At 44.1% G+C, this 18220-nt stretch overlaps 1 protein-coding gene across 8 annotated transcripts in view; it reads right to left on the bottom strand.

The window, feature by feature from the left end:
- Nucleotides 1-2593: 2593 nt before the first annotated feature.
- The window catches only part of LOC122554108 (lysophosphatidic acid receptor 3-like), an 80789-nt gene continuing 65162 nt past the window's right edge, over nucleotides 2594-18220 (bottom strand). For all 8 annotated transcript variants that reach the window (XM_087990373.1, XM_087990372.1, XM_043698594.2 and 5 more), the window contains one exon: nucleotides 2594-7780. In XM_087990373.1, the coding sequence (XP_087846499.1) occupies nucleotides 7464-7780 (317 nt within the window). In that variant the 3' untranslated portion in view covers nucleotides 2594-7463. The remainder of the gene's footprint in view (nucleotides 7781-18220) is intronic.

The following is an 18220-nucleotide window of genomic DNA, read 5'->3' as shown; positions in this document are numbered from 1 at the left end:
GCCTTCAGTAGATGGGTATTGAGTATAAGAGCTGGCAAGTCATGTTAACATCGTACAAGACACTGGTTCGACTGCATTTAGAATATTGTGTACAGTTCTGGTCGCCACATTACCAAAAGGATGTGGACGCTTTGGAGAGGGTGCAGAGAAGGTTTACAAGGATGTTGCCTGGTATGAAAGGTGCTAGCTATGAAGAGAGGTTGAGTAGGTTAGGTTTATTTTCATTAGAAAAAAGGAGATTGAGGGGGGACCTGATTGATGTTTACAAAATCATGAAGGATATAGACAGGGTGGATAGAGACAAGCTTTTTTCCAGGGTGAAGGATTCAATAACCAGAGGTCACTCTTTCAAGGTGAGAGTTGGAAAGTTTAAGGGGGATACATGCGGTAAGTACTTCACACAGAGGGTGGTGGGCGTTTGGAACTCGTTGCCAGCAGAGGTGGTAGAGGCAGGCACGGTAGATTCATTTAAGATACATCTGGACAGATGCATGAGAAGTGGGGAGCAGAGGGATACAGATGCTTAGGAATTGACTGACAGGTTTAGACAGTACATTTGGATCGACTCAGGCTTGAAGGGCCGAAGGGCCTGTTTGTGAGCTGTAAATTTTCTTTGTTCTTTGAGTGCAGGTTCATAGCTCCTTGGAAGTGGAGTCACAGGTAGATAGGATAATGAAGAAGACGTTTGCTATGGTTTCCTTTATCGGTCAGAGTATTGAGTATAGGGGTTGGGAGGTCGTGTTGCGACTGTACAGGACATTGGTTAGGCCACTTTTGGAATATTGTGTGCAATTCTGGTCTCCTTCCTATTGGAAAGATGTTGTGAAACTTGAAAGAGTTCAGAAAAGATTTACAAGGATATTGCCAGGGTTGGAGGATCTGAGCTATGGGGAAAGGCTGAACACGCTGGGGCTGTTTTCCCTGGAGCGTTGAAGGCTGAGGGTGACCTCTTATAGAGGTTTACAAAATTATGAGGGGCATGGATAGGGTAAATAGGCAAAGTCTTTTCCCTGGGGTCGGGGAGTCCAGAACTAGAGGGCATAGGTTTAGGGTGAGAAGGGAAAGATATAAAAGAGACCTAAGGGGTAGCTTTTACACCCAGAGGGTGGTACGTGTATGGAATGAGCTGCCAGAGAAACTGGTGGAAGCTGGTACAATTGCAACATTTAAGAGGCATTTAGATGGGCATATGAATACAAGGGTTTGGAGGGATATGGGCCGGATGCTGGCCGATGGGACTAGATTGGGTTGGGATATCTGGTCGGCATGGACAGGTTGGACTGAAGGGCCTATTTCCATGCTGTACATCTCTATGACTCTATGTTGGGATTCTGTGATTCTATAAGCTGCTTAGCTGTTCTAAGGTTCCTCCTTCACCAATTGACATAATTGCTGTGCCAATGCATTGACTTCCAGATTTGGACTTGCTGTTGTGCAACAGGGAAAAGGAAATTGGAGGAAGTATTGTTTGGAACAATCCCAGTAGATTGGAATGTAGCAAATGTCATCCCACTATTGAAGAAAGGAGGGAGAGAGAGGATTGGGAGCCTCTGATCAGTTTGCCTGTCATTGGTAGTCAGATCAGGAAAATGCTGACATTTATTACAAAGGATGTGACAGCTGGATACTTTAGGAATTTACGATCAGATGACGCAGGGTCAATTTGGATCAATGAAAGAGGAAGAAGTTTTGACAAACCTGTCAGAATGTGGCTAACAGAACATACCGAGTTAGAGGAAGTGGCTGTTGTATATTTGGATTTTCAGAAGGCAGTTGATAAGGTCCCACAGAAGAGATTAGCAAAGAAAATCCAATCACATGGCATTGCGGTAATCTACTGGTCTTGACTGAGAATCCGTTATTAAATAGAGAGCAGAGGGTACCAGTAAGCTGGTCGTTCTCAGCTTGTCATTTGTTAATGCAAAGATCAGTTCTTGGTCCCCAGCTGTTATAATCTCTGTCAATGATTTGATGTGAGGATCGAATGTAACATCTCCAAATTTGCTAATGACACTAAATATGGTTGGGCCTGGCACATTACTCGCAGGGATTCCTGCGGTGATATCCTGGGACTGAGATAATTAGCCTCCAACAATCATAACGGACTTCATTTGTGCTAAGTATGAGTCCACCCAATGGCAGAGTTCCTCCGCCCTTAATCCTATTGGCTCTGTTTTGTTTTGCTGGGGCTACTCCATCCCACATTTGGCCAAATGTTGCTTTGTTGTCAAAGGCAATAATTCTCACCTCACTTCTGGAGTTCAGCTCTTTTGTCCATGTTTAGTCCCGTGATAAGGGCAGGAGCTGAATGAGCCAAGTAGAATCCCAACTGAGCATCAGTTGCTGCTGAGTAAGTGTTCTTGATCACACTGTCAATGATTTCTCCATCAATTTGCTGATAACTGATTATAGACTGATGAGTTAGGTTTAGATTTAGTGTTATGATTAGATTGACTGCTGTTATGATCCCAGGTGATGGTAACGCGGATCCCAGGATGAAACCTGGTTTGATAGATCTTATGGTTAATTTTAACAGTCAGTTATTGTGGTGGTTAATCATTGAAAGATAATCACATGAGGCTGCAGATGTTCTTTAACAACAGAACAAAAGTTTATTAAACAAAAAAAGTTATACAATATAAGACAGCTAGAAAGAGCGCAACACAAAGAGCAAAACAAAGTTTCAATGTTTTCCAAAACTATCCTTTTACAGAAAGTTAACTCCAGAGAAAGGTCACTCCGATCTCAACTCTTTAAGTGTTTACTTCATTCTCTCAATTTCTTTTCCTTGGATTCTGCAGACAGTTTTAAGATTCTTTTCTGAGTTCGCAGGCAGGAATCTTTCACATTTCTGATGGTCGAAAGTTCTTCAGTTCTAACAACATCAAGATTTCTATCCAGCCCACCCTGCTAGAAGCTCCACTGAATAAAATACTTCAGCTTACTTCAGTGACTGGTCTTTCTTATGAAAAACTTAATTCTCCTGCTTGGGAAAGTATTCTCCCTTCTGAACCAAACTCCTGATTCTTCTGAATGGAACTGGGAATGCTGAAGCTAATGGTTTTTCTTCTTTCGTACACTTAGCAATACAAATATTCTATCCTGTTAATGCTAGGGTTCTGCCAATCCCTTAACTGCAGGCACATGCTTTCTGGAAATTGATGCACCTTTGGTCACAGTTCCAATGACTTTTTGTCTGTCTAAAAACATGTAACTTTAAGAGGCATTTGGATGGGTATATGAATAGGAAGGGTTTGGAGGGATATGGGCCGGGTGCTGGCAGGTGGGACTAGATTAGGTTGGGATATCCGGTCAGCACGGACGGGTTGGACCGAAGGGTCTGTTTCCAGGCTGTACATCTCTATGACTATGACTATGACTATAACTGACCCCCAACCATTTGCCTCTATATTAAAATACAAATCCCGAACAATGATTATATGTTAGACAACTTTGATCACATGGTAATTGGCCAGGTAGGATATACCCAGATGTTTGAAGATAGACCATGCCAGTGTAATCTCCCACATTGCTGGATAGGTGCTATACTGTACCTGCACTCAAATAACATGGCTCTGGGTGTGGTTGACTGTGGAGGGCATGTCTTCTGCATGGCTGGAATGTTGGCAGGTCTCACAGTCCTTCAGCATACATCCCTTTCTTAATCTCACATGAAATGAATCAGATTGGCTGATGACTGGCATCTGTGATGCTGGGCACTATTGGAGGAGGTTGGAGTCAAATCATCCACTTGATAGAAGGGCTTATGCCCAAAACATCAATTCTCCTGCTCCTTGGATGCTGCCTGACCTGCTGCGCTTTTCCAGCAACACATTTTTCAGCTCTGATCTCCAGCATCTGCAGTCCCCACTTTCTCCTCGTCAAATCATCCACTTGTCAATCCTGACCGAAGATTGTTGCCGATGCTTCAGCCTTTTCATTTATACTGATGTGTAGAACTCCCTCATCATTAAGGATGGGAATATTTTTGGACCTTCCTTCTCCAGTGAGTAGTTTAATGTTCTTGCATCATTCTGACTGGATTTGGCAGGACTGTAGAATTCTGATCGCCTATATTCAGTGTGGGATCACTTACCTCTGTTTATCACATACTTCTTCTGTTTGACAACCAAATGTTGCAGCTCTATGTAATTGTAACCTCAGTTTTAGTTATGTCTGGCGCTGCCCCTGGCACATTGATCTATGCTGTTCATTAAGCTTATGCTATGATGGTGTCAATAGAGTTAGTGATTTGCTGGGCCCTGAGTGCAGATTGTGCTTGAATACAACTCTGTTGCGCGTGGTCTACATTGAATGGAAATCTGACTGAATCAATCCCATCGTTGTATTCTTGATGGGAGTGTGGCCCTCACTCCCAAGGCTTGCACCACTCATCTACCCTGTCCCCGTAAGAATCAATTCCGCACTCTACAAAATTCCAAAGAGTACAGACCCTAACTCCCTTCATAAAAATATCCCTTCACACCCAGCAATAGCCAAATGAACCTTTTCTGGACTCTCCAATGTAAATATATCTTGCTTTAGATCAGGAATCCAAAACTGCTCACACTATTCCAGCTGTGATCTGACTTGTATAGCTTTAGCGAGACTCCCTACTTTTATCCTTAGAAGAATCCCTACAGCGTGGAAACGAGCCATTTCACCCAACAAGTCCACACCAACCCTCTGCAGAGTAACACATTCAGACCCAATCCGCATTACTCTGCATTTACCCCTGACTAATGCAGCTAACCTACACATCCCTGAACACTCTGGGCAATTTCCCATGGCCAATCCACCTAACCTGCACATCTTTGGACTGTGAGAGGAAACCCACGCAGACACGGGGAGAATGTGTGAACTCCACACAGACAGTTACCCCAGGGTGGAATGGAACCCAGGTCCGTGGCGCTGTGAGGCAGCAATGCTAACCACTGTGCCACTGTGTTGCCATTTTATACAACATTCCCTTTGGAATAAAAGCCAACATTCAATCTGTCTGCCCTATCATGATGGACGACATCCCCAGTGCGAAGGTGGGCCTCCAACTTCACACAGACTGTCGACTCACTCCTACCAATACCGTCATGGACATACGCATCTGCAAATGGTAGATTGGTGAGGACATTGTAACATGGCTTTTTCATTCTTGTCGGTTCCCTCAGCATCAGCTGCAGGCCCAGTCTGGCTGCTATATTGTGCAGGGCCTGCCCAGTTTGGGAGTAATGATGCTGCGGAAGCACTCTTGGATACTGAAGCTTCCCGCACAACTTCACATCTTCATAAGAAAGAGGCACAAGAGTAGGCCATTCCTCACACCCACTTTCCTGCCATTTCCCTATGCTCCTTGATTCCCCAACTGATCAAGAATCTCTCTCTCTCTCAGTCTCAAATATACACAAGGACTCTGCCCTCACAGCTCTCAGTGGTAAGGAGTTCCAGAGACCCTCAACCCTCTGAGAGAAGAAACTCCTTCTCACCTCAGACATAAATTGGTGCCCCTTTATTCTGAGACTGTACCCTCTGGACTTAGACTCTCCCATGAGGGGATTAATCCTCTCATCATTGACCCTATCAAGCCCCTTAAGAATCTGATGTTTCAATTACATCACCTCTCATTCTTTTACACACCAATGAGTAGAGTCCCAAACTTGTTCCTTAAACACTCCCTCCATACCACTGGTCACCCCAGTGAACCTTTTATGAACTACCTCCAATGGAAACATGTATGTCTTTAAATAAAGGACTAAAACCGTTCATCGTGCTCCAGATGTGGTCTCCCCAGCACCTTGTACAGTTGGAACATGAATTCCCTACTCTTATACTCCAACCCCCTCAAAATAAGGACCAAAGGAGTCCTGTATTATGAGTCCTATGAGTATTTTAACATTCCCTCCTGCCTTCTGTATAAACGTCTTTAATCCATTCTGAATATCTGCTTCTTTTGGCAACAGAATAATGATTTTATTTGTTTAAAAAGGTAAAGTTGTTGCTAATCGAATGGAAAAAAATCTTAAAAATACTTTGGATTTGTACATTATCCCAAACTGACTGAAAAAAAGTCTAAGCTACGGCTATTAATTTTGTACACGGAAATAAAATTAAAATCATTAATTACATAGAAACTGCCATAACCACTACAAAGAGAATGAACCGAAGCCTGCAATCTTTAGCTTTATATATAAAATAGGTTACAGGCTTTGTAGCTCATTAGGCTGAGTGACTCAGCACAATCAAACATCCCATAATCGCTCAGTACTTGAGGTCTCTTTCGTTGCTTGGAGATTACAATTTTGCATGGAGTCACCCAGGCAGCAATCAACATTTAAAGTATTTTTTTTTTCTCAGGGTTCTTTCTCTGGTAAAGTTGCATCTATCAGTCACCCTGAGCTGGCCCTCAAGGACATGATGGTGGGTCGCCAGCCTCCCAAGAATCAATCTAACTGTGCCTAAAAAATATTCAAAAACAGCTTCCACCACCTGTTTAGAAAGAGAGTTCCAAAGCCTCATGACCCTCTGAGAGAAGGTAGGCCTTATCTCAGCCTTAAATGGGTTAGTTTGAAGTTAAGAGCATAAGGAGCTAGGAGCAGGGAGGAGGCCATTCAGCCCCTCGAGCTTGCTCCATCATTTAATATGATCACGGCTGATCTCATCTTGGCCTCAACTCCACTTTCCTGCCCACTCCCCATAACCCTTCAACCCGTTACTAATTAAAAATCTATCTTCTCCTTACATTTACTCAATATACTAGCATCCACCACACTATGGGGGAGTGAAATCCACAGATTCATGACCCTTTGAGGGAAGTAATTTCTCCTCAGCTCTGTATTAAATCTCCCTTAGCATAAAACCATTTTGTTGAGCCATCACAGTCCATGTGGTGACAATGGTATTTAGTCGTGATTTTGAATCAGAAAGGGGTTGTGTGCGGTTATTGGACGTAAACACGATCATGATGGCCTTGTAACACCTCACTTGTCCTGTGTTCCACCGAGCCCTTGCTTTTCTGCTGGAAGCCAGGAATCATTTTCAAAAATATTCCTCAGAGTAACAGTCTGAGAAGCATTCTACTTTGTAGGTTAGACCTAAAACAATTGAGTAAAATACTGCTTCAGTCCATTTGAACAAACCTGGTGACAATAAAGTCACAACACGCTTCAAGTTACAAAATGCTGACTACGTATTCCAGGACTGATAAACGTGCAGCATTTATCTAAGAAGTCCCTTTTAGAAATAAAAAAAAATGTTTTCACTTCTCAGAACCCACCAGATTCCTGATACTAATTCAACAAAATGAATTAGATTCCACAGCCCAATACTAAATTCCAACTGTGACTGCAAAACAAGTTCAGTAAAAATCTTGCAAAGTTTCCCTTGTCCTTTGTGTGAACTAAGAGATCTGTTGACAGGTCTCTACAACACTCAGAACCACCGAGACAATCTTGCACACAGCCTGGACCATTTCAGGGTTTCACCTGCAGCTGAGCGTGACTAATGCTCAAGTCAGCGTTTTCAGAGACGACACTTTGCCGGTGTGAGGTGGACCTCAATGTATCCTGCTCCACTTCGATCTTGTTCCTACAGACAATACAGAGCATTTGCTTTATCACATGCCACATGTCTGGGTCCTTGTAGGAGTAAATGATTGGGTTCATCAGAGAGTTGGTCAAGGCCAGCAGCAGGACCCAAATCTTTACACTCAGCAGATGGCAGCTAGAGCAGCAAAGACCGTCCAAAAGGACCACCACCAGCCCAGGAGTCCAGCAAAAAACAAAAGCACCTGCAAGAGAAATACAACATAAGAACTTGAATAACCTTGAGTGCTTTAGAGTTGTAGAGCATAGGAACATGCCCTACGGCCCACCATGTCTATGCCGACCAACGAACATCAGACTACACTATTCCCATTTACCTGCGCTTGGTCCATACCCTGGCATTTCCAGATGCTTCAGAAATGTTGTGAGAGTCCCTGCCTCCACCACCCTCTCAGGCAGCACATTCCACATTCCTACTGCCCTCTGTGTGAAAAACGTTTTCCTCAGATCCCATCCTTTATCCAACATTTTCCATGTAACTTCTCCCAGAGTTAACTTTGGGAGGGAGAGGATGGTTTGTGAACAGCAGGGTCCTGAGACAACCCTCCCTCGAGCCCTCCCACTCGCTACCACCTCACCACCTTGTCGGAACATTGGAAAGAAAAAAAAGGTCACCACATGTTTCAGACCAGAAGGAGGCTATCTAGGAGAAAGTGAGGTCTGCAGATGCTGGAGATCAGAGATGGAAATGTGTTGCTGGAAAAGCGCAGCAGGTCAGGCAGCATCTAGGGAACAGGAGAATCGACGTTTCGGGCATTCCTGAAGAAGGGCTAATGCCCGAAACGTCGATTCTCCTGTTCCCTAGATGCTGCCTGACCTGCTGCGCTTTTCCAGCAACACATTTCCATCATCTATCTCCTTCTACCAATTGTTGATTTTTCAAACAGAGCTACCTCATTATTCCCACTCTCCGTGCTCTTTCTTTACAAACATTTCCCCTTTAATGATTTATCCAGCTCCATTCTGAGCGTAACAAATTAACCTGTTTCCACTGCCCTTTCAGCAGCCCATTGTAAATCCCCCTCCCTGTCCAACAAAGATCTCCTTATTTACTCTGTCAAAAGTCTTCAAGACTTTTGAACAGCTCTGTGGAATCTCTCCTCTATGGAGTAGAATCCCTGCTTCTCCACTCCATGGAATGAAGACCCTCATCTTCAGTACCATTTTATTGATTCTCCTGAATGCTCTCTCAATATTCTTCATATCCTTCCTAAAGTGTGAATTAACACCTGTCTTGGTTATATGATCACTAATACTTTGCCTCTTAAAGATCAATCAACACAATAACAAAATACCGTGGATGGCGGGAATCTGAAATAAATCTGTAAGACCATAAGATGTAGGAGCAAAAGTCGGCCATTCAGCCCATCGAGTCTTCTCAATTACTGAATGAGATCATGCCTGATGAGATCATCGTCAACTCTGCTTTCATGCCTTTTTCCCCCATAACCCTTGATTCCCTTCCTGATTAAAAATCTGTCTCCCTCAGCCTTGAATATACTTAATGGCCCGGTCCCAATACCCTCTGTGTATAAAAGTCCACAAATTCATCATTCTCTTAGAGAAGAAATTCCTCATCTTTATCTGAAATGTGGAGCCTCTTATTCTTAGATGATGCTGCCTGGTCCTAGACTCTCCCACAAGAGGAAACAACCTTGTCACATCTACCCCCCAATAAGGTCACCTCTCATTCTTCTAGATTCCAGTGAGTACAGACCCGATCTATTAGGGTGGCACAGTGGCTCATTGGTCAGCACTGCTGCCTCACAGCACCAGGGACCTGGGTTCGATTCCAGCCTCAGGTGACTGTCTGTGTGGAGTTTGCACATTCTCCTGGTGTCTAAGTGGGTTTCCCAGAGATGTGCAGGCCAGGTGAATTGGCCATGCTAGATTGCCATAGTGTTGAGGGATGTGTAGCTGGGTGCATTAGTCAGGTGTAAATATAGGGTCGGGGAATGGGTCTGGGTGGGTTATTCTTCAGAGGTTGATGTGGACTTGTTGGGCCTGTTTCCACACTGTAGGGATTCTATGATCAACCTCTCCTCATAAGACAGCCCTTCATACCTGGGATCAGTTGAGTGAACTTACTCTGGATGGCCTCCAGTGCCAGTATACTTTTTCCTTGGGTAACACCATAAGAAATAGGAACCAGACCAAGCCAAATGCCCCTCAAGCCTGCTCTGCCATTCAATAGGATCATTGCTCATCCAACATCCCTCACATTCACTTTGCTGCATTTTCCCTGCAACCCTTGAATCCCCAACTGATCAAGAATCTGTCTATCTCAGTCTTAATGGTGTCCAGAACTGTTCACAGTATTCCAGCTGTGGACGGACTAATGCCTCATACAGTTTTCATGAAACCTCCCTGTTTTTATACCTTATTCCCTTTGAAATAAAGGCCAACTTGCATAAATTATTCGATAAGCTAGTGCAGTCACGGTGGACCAAACGGCTCATTGAGTCCACATTGACCCTCCAAAGAGCATCCCACCCATGCCCACAGCCTTACCTTATCCCTGTAAATCTGCATTTCCCATGGCTAACCCAGCACGCCTCCTTCTGCACTGTGATAATTCTGTGATGCAGAAAACTCCAGTGTGGCTTTGGAGCAGCCTCAAGTCACGCAGGTTACGGGACTCATTCACTATTAGGAGCTTCTGCTAATTTCTGCAAAAAAAGAGCAGGAGGCCCTGGATACAGGTCACACATCAACCCAGGGCTAAAACATTAAACAGGGGAACAGGACCAGTATTACACAGGGGTGTGGTGTGTCAAGCAGTGCTGGGCAGAGACATTGCCAGCTTCATTCAAGGTGAATGGCCCAAGCCTGAGAGACTCTAGCAATTCACTCTCTCAACAGCACATGTGGTGGTATGGTAGCTCAGTGGTTAGCACTGCTGCCTCACCACGCCAGGGACCTGGGTTCGATTCCAGCCTTGGGTCACTTTCTGTGTGGAGTTTCCACATTCTCCCCATGTCTGTGTGGGTTTCCTCTGGGTGCTTCGGTTTCCTCCCACAATCCAAGGATGTGCAGAGTAGGCAGATTGGCCATGCTAAATTGTCCGTAGTGTCCAGGGATATGGAGGTGAGCTGGGTTAGCCATGGGAAGTGCAGGTTTACAGGGATAGGGTAAGGGAGTGAGTCTGGGTGGAATGCTGTTTGGATGGTCAGTGTGGGCTCAATGGGCCAAATGGCCTGCTTCCACACTGTTGGGATTCTATTCCATGATTCATTCATGTGGCACAATGTCCTCAAGTGCTTCGCACATGACTGTGATCTGATAAAGTTTCACATCAAGGTACGTAAGGAGATAGTGGGGCAGGTGACACAAAGGTTGGTCACAGAAATACAACTTAGGTAAATCTTAAAGGAAGAGACAGAAGGGTACAAAGGCAAAGAGCTGGAGAGGTGTAGGGATTGAGTTCCAAACCTTCGGCCAAGGGCAGCTGCAAACATGCCTTCCACAGGGTAGAGAATGAGGGTGGTCGGTGTTCAGAAATCTCAATGGGTTGTAGGATCAGAAGAGATTATATAGAGATGAGAAGGGAAGCAAGATCACAAAGTGATTTGGAAGCCAGGATGAGAATACTGTATCTAAGACCAAAGATGTTAAAAAGCCATGAATTGACATAGATCAAATTAATTTCGTTGTTATTGTAAAATTTCTAAAGAAAAAAATTAAAAGCACAACATGGGATTTTCACCAGAAACAATTTCAACCACCTATCTCTTAGGACATGACAAGTGTGTTTTAAAAAAATGAGAAATTGCTGGAAAAACTCTGCAGTATCTGTGGAGAGAAAGCAGTTAACTTTACAGGTCCAGTGACACTTCTTCAAAACAGAATAAATATTTTATTTAGTCATCTAATTCAACTTCAAACTGTATTTTCAATTAATATACTCTGAATTTATCTTCGTGCTGGTGAAGTGTTTAATTCAGACTCTGACAGTCGTTGCTTATTTTTATATCCAGAAACTGTTACACATAACTGAATATTTTTGCTAATATCCTGTGTGGCCCTAACCCTGTATGCTTCGCTCTGTCTAAGCACCCTATGATCTACATGTCCTAGTTTGCTATGATCTGCCTGTACTGCACACACAACAAAACTTATCGCTGTATGTAGGTACAAGTGACAACAATAAATCAAATCAAGTATCACTATATCACCCTTAGTTATGTTACATGTTTAAGTTACCCCCAGTAAATCAGCCATGTGTTTTAATTGAGTAATTTATGTGCAAAGCAATTAAGAGCAACAAAAACCATCAAAGATGAGGGAAAAGTAGATAGGTGGGACAGGTACTGATTTCTTTTTGGAAAGGAACCTCATTTATTATTGAACACTAAAATAAAGCCACGAACTATGGTGTATGTAGACTAGTTCCAGCCTGAGACAAGGCCCTGCGTCGCTTCTTTTACTAATATACCCTCTCCACTTACTCACAACTCAATTTTTTTTACTATTATCCATATCCATTAAATCATCTATGTTTTCGAATTGATTAATTTATGAACTTAAGGGCAACAAATCAATTAAAGATAAGGGAATAGTAGGAAGACAGGGTAGACACCAATTATAAACATACTGATAAGAGATGCTCTCAGGTTTCTCTGGAACAATGCATTTCAGTAACATCAAAACCTTGTTTGAATGGTGATTGGCAAGTCATAAAGTTAAATTGAGAAGAGGGTAGAGGCTGTGAGTCTGGGGAGTCCAGGTCTCTCATTAATGCCAGCTGTCCTGTGGAAATGAGAAATACTTGCATCACCTCTCCCAAAGCTTGGATTAATTATCTTTAGATTGCTAAACCAAAATTAATAGAATTAGTATAAAACTAATGACCTATACAAGTTATCCTTCATTCTACCAACCATAAAAGTTTGTTGCTTACAATTCTAAAGATACATCATGCTGCATCACTTGCTAAACAACAGAAACAACATCTTTATTGACTCCAAGTTAAAACAGAGTGCGTAATGACCTAAATTAACCTTAAATCTATGAAGTGACCATCCAGCCACTTGAGTCTGCGAGAGCTCTTTGTAAAAATAATTTTGTTAAAAGCTCACTCCACCGCCTCTTCTGGTCCCCCTGCAATAGGAAGGATATTATTAAATTGGAGAGGTGCAAAAATGATTTACTGGGATGTTGCCTGGATTGGGCAACTTGAGTTATAAGAAGAGGCTGGGAATTATTTCACTGCAGCATACAAGGTTGTGGGGTGACCTTACAGAGGTTTATAAAGCGAGTTTTGAGAAGATTTGTAGCTCAGGTTGAGGTTTCGGATGTAGGTTTGCTCAATGAATTAACCTGAAATGAGCCTTGCAACTCAGCGAGCAAACCTACATCCAAAAGAGGTTTATAAATCATGAGGGGCATGGATAGGGTAAATAGCAAAGGGCTTTTCACCAAGGTGGGGGAGTTCAAGACTAGAGGATATAGGTTTAAGTGAGGGGAGAAAGATTTAAAAGGGACCTGAGACACAACGTTTTCACACAGAGGTGGTTCGTGTGTGGAATGAACTGCCAGAGGAAGTGGTAGATGGAGTAAAGTTACAACATTTAAAAGACATTTGGACAGATAAATGAATAGGAAAGACGTGGGCCAAACACAGGCAAGTGGGACTGATTTAGTTTGTGAAACTTGGTCAGCATGGACTGGTTGAACCGAAGGGTCTGTTACCAAGCTGCATGAGTCTATAACTCCTCCCAAACCTCGGATTAATTTTTTTGTCCTTTTGGGTCCAATCCCTTTTATAAGCCAAAATTGGATATTTTTCCACCACACTCTCAGATCAGACCATTCACTGCCAAATCTGGTGGCTGCCTTTAGTTCTTTTGTGAAGCACCTGGGCCTCTTGTGGTGCAGTGGCAGATTCCCTACCTCTGAGCTAGGAAGTCTAGGATCAAGTTCCACTTGCTCCTGAAGTGTATAATAACATCTCTGAACAGCTTCATTAGAAAATATCCATCCTGAGGAACACTTCCAGAGATGTCCTGTAGCTGAGATGACTGCCCAACAACCACAACCATCTTCCTATGTGCCAGGTATAACTCCAACCAGTAGAAACTTTGCCCCTGATACCCATTGATTCCAGTTTTGCCAGGACTCCTTGATGCCACACTCAGTCAAATGGTTTCTTGATGTTAAGGGCTGTCACTCCCCCCTCCCCTGTGGAATTCAGCTCTTTTGTTCATGTTTGACCCAAGGCTGTAATGAGGCCAGGAGCTGAGTGGCCCTGGTGGAACCCAAACTGGGCAGGTTATTGCTGAGCAGGTGCTGTTTGATAGCACTGTTACTGATCCCTTCCATCACTTTACTGATGATTGAGAGTAGACTGATGGGACGGTAATTGGCCGAGTTGGATTTGAACTGCTTTTTATGTGCAGGGCTATTTCCCACATTGTCGGGTAGATGCCAGTGTTGTAACTGTACTGGAACAGCTTGGCTAGGGGAGCAGCAACTGATTCCTGAAGAAGGGCTTATGCCCGAAACGTCGATTCTCCTGTTCCCTGGATGCTGCCTGACCTGCTGCGCTTTTCCAGCAACACATTTTCAGCTCTGATCTCCAGCATCTGCAGACCTCACTTTCTCCCCTAGGGGAGCAGCAAGTTCTGAAGCACAAATCTTCAGTGCTATTGCCGGAATATTGTCAGGGCCCATTGCCTTTGCAGTATCCAGTGTCTCCAACCATTTCTTAATATCACACGAAGTGAATCAAATTGGCTGGAGATTGGTATCTGTGAAGCTGGGGACCACTGGAGGAGGCCAAATGGATCATCCACTTGGCACTCCTGACTGAAGATTGCTGCAAAAGCTTCAGCCTTATCCTTTACACGCATGTGCTGGGCTTCTACATCATTGAGGATGGGGATATTTGTGGAGCCTCCTCCTCCAGTGAGTTGTTTAATTGTCCATTACCGTTCATGACTGGATGTGGCAGGACTGCAGAACTTAGATCGGATCTGTTGGTTGTGGGATTGCTTAGCTGTGTATATCACTTGTTCATTATATTGTATGGTACACAAGTAGTCCTGGTAAAAACAAGGACTGCAGATGCTGGAAACCAGAGTCTCGATTAGAGTGGTGCTGGAAAAGCACAGCAGGTCAGGCAGCATCTGAGGAGCAGGAAAATCGACGTTTCGGGCAAAAGCCCTTCATCCAAACGTCAATTTTCCTGTTCCTTGGATGCTGCCTGACCTGCTGTGCTTTTCCAGCACCACTCTAATCTAGACACAAATAGTCCTGCTTGGTAGCTTTACCACGTTGAAACCTCACTTTCAGATATGCCTGATTCTGCCCCTGCCATGCCCTCCTGCACTCTCCATTGGACCAGGGCTGATCCCCTGCTTGATGGTAATGGTTGAGTGGGGGATAAGCCGGGCCATGAGGTTACAGATTGTGCTGGAGTACAGCTCTGCTGCTGTTGATGGCTCACAGTGCCTCATGGAGGCCCAGTCTGGAGCTGCTAAATATTTTCGAAGCCTGTCCCATTTAATACAGTGATAGTGTCACACAACATGATGGAGGATCATAGAATACAGAACATAGAACAGTAAGCACAGTACAGGCCCTTCGGCCCTCGATGTTGTGCCGAGCATTTATCTAAATCTAATATCAACCTAACCTACACATCTCTCAATTTCCTGCCGTCTATGTGCTTGGTCCAGCAGTCACTTAAATGTCCCTAATGTCTCTGACTCTACCAACACCCTGACAGTGCATTCCATGCACCCACCACTCTCTGAGTAAAGAACCAACCTCTGCCATCTCCCCGAAACCTTCCTCCAATCACCTTAAGATTATGACCCCTCGTGACAGCCATTTCTGCCCTGGGGAAAAGTCTCTGGCTATCTACTCTATCTATGCCTCTCATTACCTATACACCTCTGTTAAATCACCTCTCTTCCTTCTTCTCTCCAGTGTAAAAAGTCCAAGCTCACTTAACCTCTCTTCATAGGACAAGACCTCCAATCCAGGCAACATCCTGGTAAATCTCCTCTGCACCCTCTCTAAAGCATCTACATCCTTCCTATAATGAGGTGACCTGAACTAGACACAATATTCCCAATGTGGTTTTACCAGAGTTTTATAGAGCTGCAGCAAAACCTCACGGCTCTTAAACTCAATTCCCCTTGTTAATGAAAGCCAACACACCATACGCCTTCTTAACAACACTGTCAACTTGGGTGGCAAACTTGAGAGATTTATGGGCATGGACCCCAAGATCCCGCTGTTCCTCCACACTGCCAAGAATCCTGCCTTTAACCCTGTATTCAGCATTCAAATTTGACCTTCCGAAATGAATCACTTTGCGTTTATCCAGGTTGAACTCCACCTGCCACTTCTCAGCCCAGCTCTGCATCCTGTCAGTGTCTTGTTGTAGCCTGCAACAGTCCTCGACACTATCTACAACACCACTGACCTTTGTGTTATCAGCAACGTACTAACCCACCCTTCCACTTCTTTATCCAAGTCATTTATAAAAATTATAAAGAGCAGAGACCCACGAACAGATCCCTGCAGGACACTATTGGTCACTGACCTCCAGGCAGAATACTTTCCATTTACTGTCACTGGCTGTCTTCTTTCAGGCAGCCAATTCTGTATCCAGGCAGCCAAATCTCCTTGTATTCCAAACTTCTTAACTTTCTGAATGAGCCTGTTGTGGGGAACCTTATCAAATGCTTTACTGAAATCCATTTACATCACATCCACTGCTCCACCTTCGTCAACTTGTCTCTTCACATCCTCAAAGAACTCAATAAGGTTTGTGAGGCAAACCTGCCCCTCACAAAGCCATGCTGACTATCTTTAAGCAAACTATATTTTTCCAAATAGTCATAAATCCTTTCTCTCAGAATCCTTTCCAGTACCTTGCTTACCACAGATGTAAGACTGACTGGTCTGTAATTCCTAGAATTTCTCTTTTCCCTTTCCTGAACAGAGGAACACCTCCCTCCCATCATCCGGTACTACGCCCATGGAAAGAGAGGATGCAAAGATCATCGCCAGAGATGCAGCAATCTCATTCCTCGCTTCCCATTGTAGCCTTGGACATATCTGGTCTGGCCCTGGGAACTTATCTGTCTTGATGCTACCCAAAATATCCAGCACATCTACATTCTTAATATCAATGTGTTCAAGCCTTTTAAACTGGTCCACGGTGTTCTTACTAGCAACAAGGCCCCTCTCTCTAGTGAATACTGAAGCAAAATAAAACTGAAGCCTCCCCTCCCTCTTCAGACTCCAGGCACAAGTTCCCTCCGCTATCCCTGATCAGCCCTACCCTCTCTCTGATCATTTTCTTGTTCCTCACGTAAATGTAGAATGCCTTTGGGTTTTCAATAATCCTTCCTGCCAAGGCTTTCTTGTGCCCCCTCCTAGCTCTCCCCAGTCCATTTTTGAGTTCTTTCCTAGCTACCCTTTAATCCTCTAAGGCTGTTCCAGATCCTTGCTTCCTCAACATTAAGTAAGCTTCCCTTCTTCCTCTTGATGAGAAGCTCCTCTTCTCTTGACATCCAAGGTTCCTTCACCTTACCTGTCTCAGTGGGACAGTTATCCAACACTCGCAACAAGTGCCCCTTAAACAGTCTCCGCATTTCTGTTGTGCATTTCCCATAGAACAATTGTCCCTAACTTGTACGCCCCAGCTCTTGTCTAATAGCAGTATAATTTCCCGTCCACCAATTAAATGCCTTCCCATACTGTCAGTTCCCATCCCTCTCCATGACTATGGTAAAGGTGAGAAAATTGTGATCACTGTCACTGAAATGCTCTCCCACTGAGAGATCTGACACCTGGCCTGGCTCGTTGCCTAGCACCAAATCCAATATGGCCTCCACCCTAGTCGGCCTATCTACATATCGAATCAGGAATCCTTCCTGGACACACCTGACAAAATCGGCGCCATCCAGACCATCTTCACTAAGGAAGTTCCAATCAATATTGGGGAAGTTGAAATCACCCATAAAAACAACTCTGTTACATCTGCAACTTTCCAAGATCTGCTGTCTAATCTGTTCTTCCATTTCTCTGCTGCTATTGGGGGGTCTATAGAAAACACCCAATAAAGTGACTGTTCCTTTTCTGTTCCTGACTTCCACCCACGCTGTCTCAGTAGACAAACCCTCCGTAACAACCTCCTTTTCTGCAGGTGTGATGCACTTCCTAATTAACAATGCTACTCCCCCTCCTCTTTTACCCACTTTCCTGTTCTTTTTAAAAGATCTAAACCCTGCAATGTCCAGCAACCATTCCTGCCCCTGTGAAATCCATGTCTCCAAACTACGCAACATGGTAGTCCCAAGTACTGATCCATGCTCTAAGTTCATCACTCTTATTCCTGTCTTCTCAATGGGCAACTAATGCCAGCCTGTCCAGCAACACCCATATCCTGTAAGGGAGGATAAGGATAAACCTGGAAGAGTTTTCAATGACAGGTCACTAGGTGGCACCATTACCTCAGTAGGAAAGATGCTCAAACCCAGTGAGAAGCACCAACCCAGAAAGAGGAATGTCCAGCTCAGATACTGGAGATCAGAGCTGAAAATGTGTTGCTGGAAAAGCGCAGGTCATGCAGCATCCTGATTCTCCTGTTCCTTGGATGCTGCCTG

The sequence above is a fragment of the Chiloscyllium plagiosum genome, unplaced genomic scaffold, assembly GCF_037043375.1.
Source record: "Chiloscyllium plagiosum isolate Xiang-an unplaced genomic scaffold, Cpla_swu_hap1 HiC_scaffold_9, whole genome shotgun sequence".
Taxonomy (NCBI): Eukaryota; Metazoa; Chordata; class Chondrichthyes; order Orectolobiformes; family Hemiscylliidae; genus Chiloscyllium; species Chiloscyllium plagiosum.
This window is presented reverse-complemented; position numbering and strand designations above follow the sequence as displayed.